This window comes from Diceros bicornis, chromosome 10 (genome assembly GCF_020826845.1).
Source record: "Diceros bicornis minor isolate mBicDic1 chromosome 10, mDicBic1.mat.cur, whole genome shotgun sequence".
NCBI classification, from domain to species: Eukaryota; Metazoa; Chordata; class Mammalia; order Perissodactyla; family Rhinocerotidae; genus Diceros; species Diceros bicornis.
This window is the reverse complement of record NC_080749.1, coordinates 61,626,165-61,639,469: the sequence shown is the minus strand read 5'-3', so window position 1 is coordinate 61,639,469 and position 13,305 is coordinate 61,626,165. Positions and strand designations below refer to the sequence as shown.

The following is a 13,305-nucleotide window of genomic DNA, read 5'->3' as shown; positions in this document are numbered from 1 at the left end:
CTCAAATAATGCTCAGATAAGCGTTCTTTTAGCTAAATTGTGCATATTATTTATTCCCTTAGGGTAAATTCCTGGAATTAAATTGCTGGAACAAAAATATGTATATTTCAAAGCATTTTCCCTTTTCTACATTTTTAAAAATTATAAAAATGTAATGCTGATTATAAGAAGAGAAGATTACAGAGGTATATAAGAAAAAATTAACCTCATACTCCCTACCTCATCTCTCTTTTAATAGGTAACCAGTGTTAAGTTTGCTGTGTCTTTTCCACTTGGGTTTCTTTTTTTTCTCTGTTTAATGAAAGTGAGATCAAACCCTTCAGATTACTTTGTAACTTGCAACTTGCTTTTATTCCGCTTATTCATAACTCTTAACATGAATGTCTTTCCAGATCAGAACACAGAGATCTAATTACTCATTGATGAGCTGCAGAAGACTAAGATTCAAGCATTCTCCTATTGAAGAAATGAATATTGCTTCAAATATTTTTGCTATTATAAATACTGCTGCAATTAACATTTTAAAATCTTTTGATACATATTCCCAACTTGTTCTCCAGCAGTCACCATCTTTGCATTCCCACCAGCACTGGGGCTGTTTCTCTTTAGCCACAACATCATTGAGAATTATTTTTGATCTCATGCCAATCTAAAAGGCAAAAAATGGTATCTTGTTGTTTTAATTTGCATTTCTTTGATTACTAATTAGCTTGAACTTTCTCATATGTTCATTGATCAATTTGCATTTCTTCTTTTGTGAAATGCCTGCTTGGGTCTTTTATGTACTTTTCCACTAAAGTGTTTCTTTTCTTGAGTAAATAGATTAACTGTCACATGTTGCAAATATTTCTGCCCAATTGGCCTTTGCTTGTGACTTCTGTTTATGGGTCTTTAGGACTTTATAGGCATTAAATAATTTTTGCATTAAGTATCTCTGTATGCCTGCCTTTACTGTCATGCTTAGGGCTTTACTAATTTATGGTTATGTAAAGTTCTTTCTAATCTAGAAATATTGGTGTATATTATGAGACAGGGCTCTATTTTTTCTTTTCTTTTTCAAAAGATGAACCAATTCTAAATCACCTTTTCTGAATATTTCCCACTGTACTTAGATGCCACCATTATCACATTAGTGACTTTTTAACTGTATACAAAGTTTCTTTGGACCATTTATTTATCTATTCCCAGATGTTTTAATTATTAAACATTACCCCCCCATTACTGTATTTTTAAATCATTTTCTTCATTAGTGTAATATATTTATTCTAAGAAAATTTACAAATCATTGATTAGGCTCCTTGCCCCTTACATCAAAGAAAATACCATTGAGATTTTGATTGAGATTGCATTATAAGTAGTTATTAATAATGATAATACTGGCATAGAAAATATGTTATCTTGGAACTTGGTATGTCTCCATTTATTCAATTCTTTGTCTCTCAGTGTATTTTGAATGGCTTCCCCCTCCCACCCCCCCCACCCCCCCACAAGTCTAGGATCATTTTGGTAAATTTATTCTTAGGTATAAAATGCTAATTGGCATGGGATCTCTTTATCCCATTATGCCTTCTTCCTGGGTATTGATATATTTATCAGTATACCAGCTTCCTTACTGGGTACTCTTATTAGTTCAAATGATTTTAAGTTGATTCTTTTGGATTTTGCAAATACATTGTGTTTCATCTGTAAATAGCTATAGTTTCAGCTCCCCCTCTGTCCCTTCCACCACCAATTGTTGTACTGGATTTTATTTTCCTTATGTATGGTATTGGCCAGAATGTCCAGAATACTTGGAAATAGGAAGAGTAATAATAGGTATTCTTGCCTTGTTTCCAGAAATTCTTCTGGTTTTCTCTGCTAAGTTTGATCTTGGCTGTTGGTTTAGTGTCTTTAAATTTGCAATTTACAAGAGGTTTTAAATTGGATTAGTCATTGAGTTGTTTACTGCCAAAGTGAAGCACTCAGGGTAAAGAATTCAGACTACAATACAGGACTTCAGGTGAAAAGAAGAGTTTATTTTATCCCTTTTATTTTTTCTTTCTCTCAATGGTTCTTTGTTTCTTTTCTTCTTTCCTCCCTCTGTCCCTTCCTTGGAGCTCTTATTTGTTGTATGTTTGACTACATAAAGAAAAATTACATGAAACACAAGTCATAGCCAATATTATAAGATTAGCCTGGAAGAAGTTATTTACGACATATACATACATAAGTGCATACATATATGCTAAAGGACTAATTTCAAGAATATCTGAAGCACTCTTACAAATTAGTGACAAATAGACAAGCAACTACATAGAAATAGGAAAATACGTGTGTAGAGGCAACTCTTTTAAGAGATACAAATGAAAAATAAATAAATGAAAAGATGTTCAACTTTATTAATTGTTTGACTAACTGATTTTTGGGAAAGTACTCACAGATATAAGCAAGGATACAAATTCCTTTAAGGTAGGTAAGTGATACAACTCATCTGTACACATTCAGCTGTATGGAGCAGATACCCAGCAGCACCTCTATAAGAAAGGCAAGCTTCTTGATGGTTCACGGGTCACCATTTACTATACAGTCCATTATATCCTGTAAGGAGAGGATTTGTCAGGGCCTTTGACAAGCCTGCTTCATTCTTGAAGGTAGAAGAAGGATGTAAGATCTCCCTGGTCACTCCCAAGTGTTCTAGAGATCCAGGTAGGCCATATGCCTACCTGCTCAACAAGTGCAGATAACTAGTAATAAGCTTACCAGGCGCAAGTACGTTACTGATGATTTACTGTGCGAAAGCTTGGTTTCCCTTGTGTATAATACATACTATCAAGCTTTTAGTTTCTTTTCTTTTCTTTTTTATTTTTAATTAATTAATTTATTTTCCCCCAAAGCTCCAGTAGGTAGTTGTACGTCATAGCTGCACATCTTTCTAGTTGCTGTACGTGGGATGCGGTCTCAGCATGGCCAGAGAAGCAGTGCATTGGTGTGCACCCGGGATCCTAACCCCGGGCCGCCAGCAGCAGAGCGCGCGCAGTTAACCACTAGGCCACGGAGCCGGTCCCAAGCTTTTAGTTTCTAATGTATTCTTCCCTAAAAGGAATCAGGGCTCCTTGAGGAGTCCAGATGAGCTTGAAACATTATGCTGTTATAAGAAAGAAAGGTTATTTTCAGAGACATCTGGAGTAACAAAAGAGGCTGACTGGAGGAATTTTCACTGGTCAGTCTGTGACAATTGAGAGTATTAAAATGGAAACAAGAATTTTAGTTAATTGAAAAGGTAAGTCTGTAAAAGGTCATAAATTCATTATATGACCAAAGGGAACAAACAATCTAAAATATGCTAAAGCATCATTTTCAAAGTGTGGTCTAGGACCCTTTCAGGGAGTTAGTGAGGTCAAAGCTGTTTTCATAATATTACTAAGAACTTATTTGCCATTTTCACTCTCATTGTCTCCCAAGGATACAGTGGAATTTTCCAGAGGCTATGAGATATGTGGTGACATCCTTGCACTGATGGAGTATGTGCTTTGTATTCTTGTGTTTTAAAAAGTCTCAATTTTAATGTCTAATACAGTAAATATCCATAGAGATAACCTACATAAACAAAAGTTATTTGGGGTCCTCAATCTTTAAGAATGTAAACACGTTCTGAGACCAAAGAGTTTGAGAATCATTGTACTAGAGAAAAGTCAATCTTACCAACATAGGTTAATCCATGAGTATTTACAGCAAAGGGGTGAGGTGAATCATTCAGTTCATTAAAGCGTATGGAATATTTTGGCTTATAATAATACAGTACTTTCAGTCTATTGATTAATTTAAATGATAATTGTAGTAATAGTGATGACGGTTTGTTTTCTAAAACATAGACATATTTACTGTTGAATGGATACTTTGAGGGTATTGAATCCTAGGTCGCTGGGTGACAATAGAAGAGGACTATACCCAGACCTGAAGCCTAGACTTCTGAGGAAATGACAGGCCTGAAAAACTGACTTTGGGTTCACCCTATCCCACCGCTATAAACATTGAGAAAAGGGCTTCTTTTTTGGTTTGTTTTTTAGTGGTTCATGTGCTTTGTGAGCAATTGGGCTATAGTTTGCTGAACAGTTGGGAGAGAACAAAACAACTCCCTGAGAATGCAGAGAAGGAACTTCTCAAAGCACCTGAGAGTCCTTGCGCTGATCTGAGAATATCATTGTTCCTATTTAAGGGCTAAGGAAGCTGAGAGAGGACCTTGGCTTCCTGTGGCTGTTTTAGCGCTGGTGTCACTTCTGCATTTGTTTTTATTGATTATTTCTATCATGGGTCATATTTTTCTGCTTTTCTACATGGGTAGAAATTTTTGAATGATAGATATTGTTAATTTATAGAGTAGCTGAATATTTTTATGTTCTTATAAATATTTAAGTTACTTGGAAACAGTTTAATCCTTTTGCGGCTTGCTTTTACTTTGTTAGGTGTAATCAGAGTGGTCTTTAGTCAGCTCACTAATGAGACAATACTCTTCTAGGTACTTTCCCCAGTGTCCCCTGAATTTTAGTATTTTTCCACTTTGGCTGGTGGGAACACCTGTGTGAGCTCTGAACATCATTCTCTTTAATCCTTTGGGTAGCTCTTTCCCTGGCCTCGCACATGTGCTGGTCCGTACTTAGCTGAAGGATCAAGGAGGACCTCAGCAGATCTACCTCTCTCTGTAGCTCTCTCCTCTCCAGTAATTTGTCCAGTGAACTCTAGTCTTCTTGGCTTTCCTGGCCTCCTAACTCCCCCTCAACTCAGAGAGACAACCAGGCTCCATCAGATTTCCCTCCCTGCACTGTGGCTAGGAAGCCCTCTCCAGGCAGTGGATGGGGGCAGTCATATAGCTCCTGTGTTCTCCTCTCTCAGGGATCACTGTCCTGTGCTACCTGATGTCCGATATCTGAAAACTGATGTTTCATATATCTTGTGTGCTCTTTTAGTTATTTCAGGCAGAATGTAAAACCAGTCCTTGTTAATCCATATTGGCCAGAGTGGAAGTTTTGGAAGTACTTTTTGAAAAGTATAAAACACTCCTACTTTGAGGGTCAGTTGAAATGGACCTTCACCACAACAGTTATTTTCTGGCCTGTAGCTTAACATAACCAATAAGATTTCATGCCACTACAGGTGGTCCCTCAACTCAACAGTGTTTGACTTATGATTTTTTCAACTTTATGATGAAATCATATGCTTAAAGCAATGCACATTCAGTAGAAACCATACTTTGAATTTTGATCTTTTCTCAGGCTAACAATGTGAGGTTCAGTATTCCCTCGTGATTCTGGGCAGCGGCAGTGAGCCGCAGCTCCCAGTCAGCCTTGCGATCATGAGGATAAACAACCAATACACTTGTAGGCACTCTGTACTCATACAACCATTCTGTTCTTTACTTTCAGGACTCGATAAATGACATGAGATGTTCAACGCTTTATTATAAAATAGGCTTTGTGTTAGATGATTTTGCCCAGCTGTAGGCTAATGTAAGTGTTCTGAGCATGTTTAAGATACGCTCAGCTAAGCTTATGATGTTTGGTAGGTTAGGTGTATTAAATGCAGTTTGACTTACAATATTTTCAACTTACAATGGGCTTATCAGAATGTAACTCCATCGTAAGTCAAGGAAGATCTGTATAAAATAAAGTCTGACTGTGGTAAGATTCAGGTGGATCTTTCTTTCTAGATTGGCAGGAATTCATGTTTCCTACTCATAGTAATCTTACTTTGCTTCTTTTTGCACGTGTGTTACTCAACCTGGAATGTACACTGCCTTTCCTTTACGTGTTCCCTAAACTCACTTCTGTTAATGAATTCTGTTTTTTCCATTACTTGACTCTGTCTCTATTAGTACCAAGGAGATTCTTGTGTGATACTAATTTATTACTGAAATGTTGCTTTGTTTATGTTCTTGTAATTCTTCATATATTGAATAACTTCAGATTCTGAATGTCCTAGGCCTTGTATGGCAGGGACTTTCTTTCATTTTTCTATTTTTTCATTCTTGGGAAAATAGACCTAATTTTTCTTTACTTACCACCCATCTCATACAGGGACTGACATAAAGCACAATCAGTAAAATTACAATGATGAGGATTTTCTGGGTTTTCTCTATTGATGATTCAAACATATAAGATGGACACAGTGATTTTGATTGGAAAATTTAATTTCTTTTCAGGTGATTTCAAGTATGATTTACTATGTAAAGAAGAATTTATTGAACTGAAGGACATATTCTCTGTCAAACTGAAGCGACGTTATTCTGCAAAACAGCAGAGAAGTGGTACTTTGTTAGGTATCACACTCTTCATATGTTTGAAAACGGAACAAAATAAATTAAAAGATTCTACACTTGATCTTATTAATTTAAGTGAAGACCACTGTGATGTATGGTTTAGACAGTTCAAGAAAATTTTGGCAGGTAAGTACTCCTTATGAGAATTTTTAATAACTCTAGTTTCCTTTATGTAGTTTATTAATCTAAACATGATATTGTATTTATGAATACAGCTACCCTTGATTATTTTGAGGTAGTTTCCTTCTGTTCCTAGCTTGTTGAATGTTTTAATCATAAAAGAGTGTTGAATTTTGTCACATGCTTTTTCTACATTAATTGAGATGATCATATAATTTTTTTCCTTCATTCTGTTAATGTGGTGTGTTACATTGACTGATTTTCAAATGTTGAACCATCCTTGCATTCCAAGTGAGAATAAATCCCACTTGGTCATGGTATATAATCCTTTTAACATGTTATTGACTTTGGTTTCCTGGTCTTTTGTTGAGGATTTTTACATTAATATTTGTAAGAGATTTGGTCTGTAGTTTTTTTTTTTTTTCCTTGTAGTATCTCTGTCTGGCTTTGATATCAGGATAGTGTTGGTCTCATGGAATGAGTTAGGAAGTAACTCTTGAATGACCACTTCGATAAAGAAGCTTTGATAATCTGAAATAACACAGTTCTTAAATAATTTTGTTCACTTGAGAGTTGTTTTTGAAAGCATATTTATTTTTCTGTTAATGTCTCCCTTGAGTTTATATTAGAATTTATTTTCTTTCCACCTAAACATTGATGGAAAGTACATATATGTACTGGGTAGCTTGAGAATAAGTTTTTTGAAGATAATATTTAAGTTGTCTATTTCAGGGTAGATTTTTCTAAAGGTTAATAGCCAGAGAAAAGAGACTATATTTATCAGCATGGTATCTCCTAATGAATTTAGTGTATCTGAAATTTCTAAATGGAATTTATATTTTACATACTAAATAAAATAGGTGAATTCAAATACAATGCAATTTGGATTTCTGGAAGGTATCCAGTTAAAATGTAATCAAACTAAATTTTAAGATTGATTTTTTTTTCCTCATAGATTTTTAAATCTTGCTTGCTTGGTTTTTAGCTCATTTCTTCCTGTTTGCCAGATTGATCAGGGTAGAGACAGCTGGTGTAGTTGGTGGCACAGTTTGGGGTAGGATGACACAGGACAGAGATGGGTGCCAGACAAAGTGCAAGCATGTGGTGATGTTAGAAAGTTTCAGGCTACGCATCATTGGTCAACAAAACTGAGGACACAAATTGATCAAGAGTGGCCAAGCTGATAAGGTCATGCCCATAGAAGAGGAGCTGAAATGACATATTAAAACTAGAAGATCCTGTTACTAAGTGGCCCCATGCTTCCTTGTTAGCCCCACTGAGACCTTCAAGGAGACTTGATTCTTTCAAGAAGGCAGGAAACTACAGAGGCCATAGTTTAGTTCATCTCTCTGGAAACACAGAGAATATACATATTTAACTAAAAACATTTCACTTTAACAGTGTGTTTTATGGTATCCTTATTTTAAAGTCATGTGATGAGATTAAAAAAAGTTAAAATAAAAATGAAAAATTAATAAGTTCAGTTGAATTAAATTTCCTTACATGGGCAGGTGCTCATGAGACTTGCATGGTCTATAAAATAAGAATGTGTCATTTGATTAGGAGAAGCAAAGCTCTTCCTTGCCCTGAACGTCTGAGGAAATCTTCTCCCACGGGGCTCATGAAGGGCTGGCTGAGAGATGTGAGAGGCAATTTCCTCAGTGTGTCTCACCCATAAAACCAATAGTGAATAAGCAGAGGACATCACAACAGAGCTCAATTTAGTAAAAACAATTTTATAGGAGTAGAGGGACTTGTTCAAAACACACGCACAAAAACAAAAAAACACTGTCCAAATATTTTTTCAGCTTAATGGATAATGTTTTGATTTGGTTTAGGCTTAAAACATAGGCAAATTACAGAGATGAATAAACTACATATCTTTGTAGGCTATTGTCCTCTGGGAATGTTACTCTTTGTACCTTTGATTTTGATAAGAGTTGGAGGCAGTAAAATATATGGGGATATGTTCTCTGGCATGGTCCTGGAATCTAGAGTGATTTTGCTGATTAAAAGCAAATAGATTGATGTTTGAAATCAACCAATGCAAACAAAACAGGATTGAAATCATCTAGTAAAAATGAAGGAACATAACCAAGATCGTCTGAGTGAATAACTGCTCCATCTCTGACCCCAAGTGGGCTCAGCAAGTCCTGTAGGAAGAGCCAACTCCTCCTTGTCCCCCTACAAAGACGGTTCTGGGTCAGCTTCGTCATACATAATTGAATGGTCGAGGCTCCAAAGCTCTCTACCAAACATTATATTGCACTGACTTTTCCTTTTTAAAGTTACAATCGTAGAACATTTTTCTTGATGTTTCTTTCACTTTCAAATCCATGTGATCCGTGTGTTCATTAAAGTGCCTATCATCTGAGAGTCAAATACTTCAATTGACTCAAGCCTTATTCTACAAGTGCAGGGGGCCTGTGTCTTTCCCAGTCTTTCTGGAGTAGGAGTAATTGCTTACTTTTTCCTGGTCTTCTCTGGCTCTGATTTCCATGGAGTTAGGTCTATTTGTGGATTATCTTCCTGTCTCACATCCACTGTCCCTATTCTGGGCTATACTGCATCAGGTTTGGCAGATGGTGATTGTTTATTGGTTTCCAAAAAAATTTTTAAAAGTCCCCACCCAAGGAATTCGTGTTTGAAGCAGACTTGACTTAAGTTTGAGGGGTGATAGATACAAATTTACATCACAACGATATAAATGACTTACATTTGAATATTAGACATCACTATTTTAAATCCAAAGGCCTTGTTTTTATCTAGTTCTGTGGCAACACCAGATTTTTTTAAAAAATATTTTTGCATTGATTTATTTTGAATGTTGTCTCTAATCAGCAAATGGAATTTTTTCCTGCCAACCTTTTTCATCTTTATCTCCTTTTTTTCTTCTGTTAAGAAAAATATTAAAAAGACATTAAAAGCCTCAACTAGTTGGTCTTTTAGTCTAATTAGTCTAGCAATTATAATTTTAGTATATTTGGGTATTGAGTTATTTTCAAATGTGCACATGAATAAGATACGATGAATTTTTGAGGAAAGAACAAATTGGCAGCACTAGAAGGATGAATAAGGCAACTTGCAAATACTTGAAGTTTTAAGACTAGTTGAGAAAGAATGACCAGATTAAAGTGCGTTTATAAATGTAAACAAGGAGTATTAGAACTGTTTCAATTTTTATTTGAAAATAAGTTCAATCCTTTTACATCTCAAATTTTTTTAACACAGTTGAGCCCAGTATCTTTTTTATTCTTAGTAATAGAAAAGTCACTTTAAATTTATTGACTAATAGACAGTATAGGTTAATTGATCCAACACACGTCTTGTATCAGACATTGTGTTAAGTGCTGGGAATACAAAACTGAATGAGATGTAATCCTGTGTAGAACACTCTTGCCCTGAGAGACAGACAAGAAAATTCGTATTATAAATGTGTTAAGGGCCACAATGAAGATTCAAACAGACTAATAGGGCTCATAACAATTGCTCATTAATTCAGAAATTCAAATCTTTAAAACATGTGGTTGATTAAGGCTGATATGTAGTCAGTGATAAGGCTGATATGTAGTCAGTGATAAGCCTGATATGTAGTTATTGTGGTGCAAGTCATTTAACACAGTCTTTTTTGCTTTTTCTTTTTACCTGTGATGCAAAGATAAACCTACATAACTTTAAATATAGCACATGTGTGCACTAAATATGTTAATTTTTATTCAATTAGAGTGTAGTCTAGTTTCTGCACATTTGGGTTTCATGGAAATGGTGAATTGCGAGCATCTCTGGCCCTGAACCAACCTTTTCTCTAGCAACCATAACCTATACTTTAAAGCATATTCATAAGCTTTCAGACAGGTACCCTCTACAGGAGGACAAAACAAAGTAGCCCTCAGGTGATATTCAGGGCTGCTATAAACTGAAAGATTTTATAGGAGTTGAACTGGCTGATCTCCCGTGGAGGATTTAGCAGAAGGCTGTGGAAGAGAAGAAAAAGGGAAACAAAACAAAAATAAAACCGAAAACCTCTAAAACCTTATGCCCAAGTAACTTGGAAAATGGTAATGTCATTAACAGATGTAGTGAAATCAGGACACTGGTTGATCTGAAGGAAAGACATTCTGTTTTAGACACATTTGAGATATATTACAATATCCTGTTGGAGGCATTTAGCAGGCTGGCATTTTTGAGAGGAATACATGAACAGGTGAAAAAGAGTTGTTGTGATGGGAACAGATGAAAGCTTGCAAGGAAGTAGCATAGAGTTAGAAAAACAAAAGCAGAGGGCTGAATACAGACTTGGAGGATACCCATATATTAAAATAGGCAGAGAAGACAAAAGCCAGAACTAAAAAATAGAAAGAATTGTCAAAAAAATATACATAAGAACTCTTCTAGCATAGGACTATTGAATTTTGTTGTTATATTTAGGTTTGCTAATTTACTTGTAATATTTAATAGTTACCCTGAGATAACTAACAAAGGCATTTTTAGCGCATATCTGATTGTTACTTCTGATATATTTTTCTGTTTCATTTGTAAATGTTAATTTCATGAAGTAGGCAAATATAGATGAACCATATTTGATATATTTTGTCCTTGTAATGTAGTCTGCTCTTAGCTTCTATTTCAACAGTCTCACTCAGTTTTAAGCTGTGAAAAATAAAGAAAATGGAAAAATTCCTTAAATATTTTTTTTTTTTATCCCTAAGAACAACAATTTTTCCTAGTTTCCCACTGGATTTCAAACCTGTTTCCCATATGGTGGTAATGTTAGTCTTCATAGGATGCTTTCCTTGATAGCAAAAACCAGAGCTTCTTAAAACATTGATTCTGTTTAATATTTATGTTGCCTTGTATAAGAAAGTCATGATGAAATGTGTATTTGGGCTTTTTTTTTAATCTAAGCTATATCATCAATTATATTATCATGAACTAGGCAGAAATTTTCTTGGGAGAACAGAACAATGTGAAGTTTTACTTGGATTTGCTGCCAAGTGATGTACGTATAAGGAAAAATAAGCTGGAAATCAACATTATAATGATTATTTAAAAATGAGCAGTCGTTATATGTCAAAAGTATGATAGCTTCAGACATTTGGTTGTGCACTATTTGAATTGGCAACACTTGTCTCCTTAGGGACAAGTTATTTTCTGCAAGGACATTATGTCTAAAATATGAGCAGTTTTTTTGAAGCACTAAAAATGGGATTTTTAAGACTTTGTTTTATGACCAGTTGAGTTGGACGTTAAAATCATGCATGTCACTTTTGAATATGTTTTACTACCAATATATAGTAAAATAATGTAGAAACTTTAAAGGTAAACATCAAAGTCCAGTCCCACTTGAAGTACTCTGTCCAATGAAGGTCATGTGATGTGTGCCTCCTGTAGTGGTTTCAAACTGGGCTCTGTGGAGTGTCACCACCCCATCCCCCAAGACCTGCCTCACTGGATGGAATCTGCACCTGTCACTCACTCTTGAGCAAGTCTAACTCCTAATCGATATGTTTTGTTTAGTAGTTCTGAATAAAGCTTTGTTTGAACAAAGCTTCCAAAACTATAACATTTGAATATCTCTGATTTGTCATCCTAGGGATGATAGCCTATTCAAATATTTAACCTGTCCTGCCTTTCTTGCTCACCTCCAGGCAAACGGAGACCTCATGATAGTTTTTAGCTACCCAAGTATACTCTGACTATGGCAACCACAGATTTTGAGCTATCAGAGAATGTCCATGTAATTTTATTCTTTTCAATAAAAGTTACTTATTGAATATATTTCAATGTATTTTTTCTTTCTATAACTTTGTAAGATATTGGTTACAAATCAATTCAAATATAAGAAAAATATATTTTATCAAACCAACTATTGAAATCGAGTTACAAAATAAGTTTACTTGAAAGTTTTGATTTTTTTCTCTTCCTTGAACCTTCTATTGCTTTCTAAGCTGGACATTCAGAGGAAAACAGTGAAATTAAACTAGTTTCTATTAAATTCTCAATGACGAATAGCACTGCTTAGCTTTTCAAAGGCTATTAACATACTAAAAAGAAAATCTTGTTAAACCAAACCTCTAATTTTAGCAAATTTGTAACTGAAAATGTAAGTGTATTGAAACATCATGCAAAATTTGCTGAATAAAGAGTAGGGAAAAATACTGTTTATCTTGAACCTGCAGAGTGCCACTTTGACACTTTGAGCCGTTTCCACTCCAGCAATTAGCAGCGTGAAAAATTGCCATAGGAGTCTGCAGACATACCAAACTAGAGTGTCAGACCCCTAAGAACTTCACATAATAGAACAAGCAGAGACGGTGAAATAAATGTATTTAAAATGGTCAAACAAAAGAGAAATCGTAAAAGTAAAAGAATAGGGTGCAATCAAAAAGGATAGCATTTTTGCTATGACGTATGTGTGTATGAATTTCATTTTTAAAAATTTCATCCTCCTTAGGACTTGCTGTTCCTGAGAATTCAGAGGTTCTGATTAAATAGGTCTGGGTGAACCCAGGCATGAGTTTCTTGAGAAGTCCCTTCAGTGGTTCTAATGTGTTGCCAGGGCCGAGAACCACAAATGTCAAAGATTTGAACAACACAAGTTTAATTTAATGAACGTATGTAAAACTCTGCACTCCACACTTACCAAAGGTATCTTTGCAGGGATTAATTATAGGTATAGTCTATATTCCTGTTGTTATGTTAAATATTCTTAAATATTAGCCAGTTATCCGCTCCTGAGTCATGTAAGGTTATCACTTATTTTTCAAGAGTATTACCTTGGGGCTGGTTCACAAGAGCCTGGTAAAGACTGACTGAGGCCTCAAGGGTTTCTCCTGTCCCTCTACGTTTCTTTTCTTACTAGCATCAGCTCCATCTCATAGCCATTACGCTTT

The 13,305-nt window shown here is 35.2% G+C and overlaps 1 protein-coding gene across 1 annotated transcript in view; it reads left to right on the top strand.

The window, feature by feature from the left end:
- Window positions 1-13,305, top strand: part of CERKL (ceramide kinase like) — a 114,889-nt gene that overhangs the window by 40,579 nt on the left and 61,005 nt on the right. Inside the window, exon 2 of the mRNA XM_058549362.1 lies at window positions 6,176-6,418. Coding sequence (XP_058405345.1) covers window positions 6,176-6,418 — 243 coding nt within the window. The remainder of the gene's footprint in view (window positions 1-6,175; window positions 6,419-13,305) is intronic.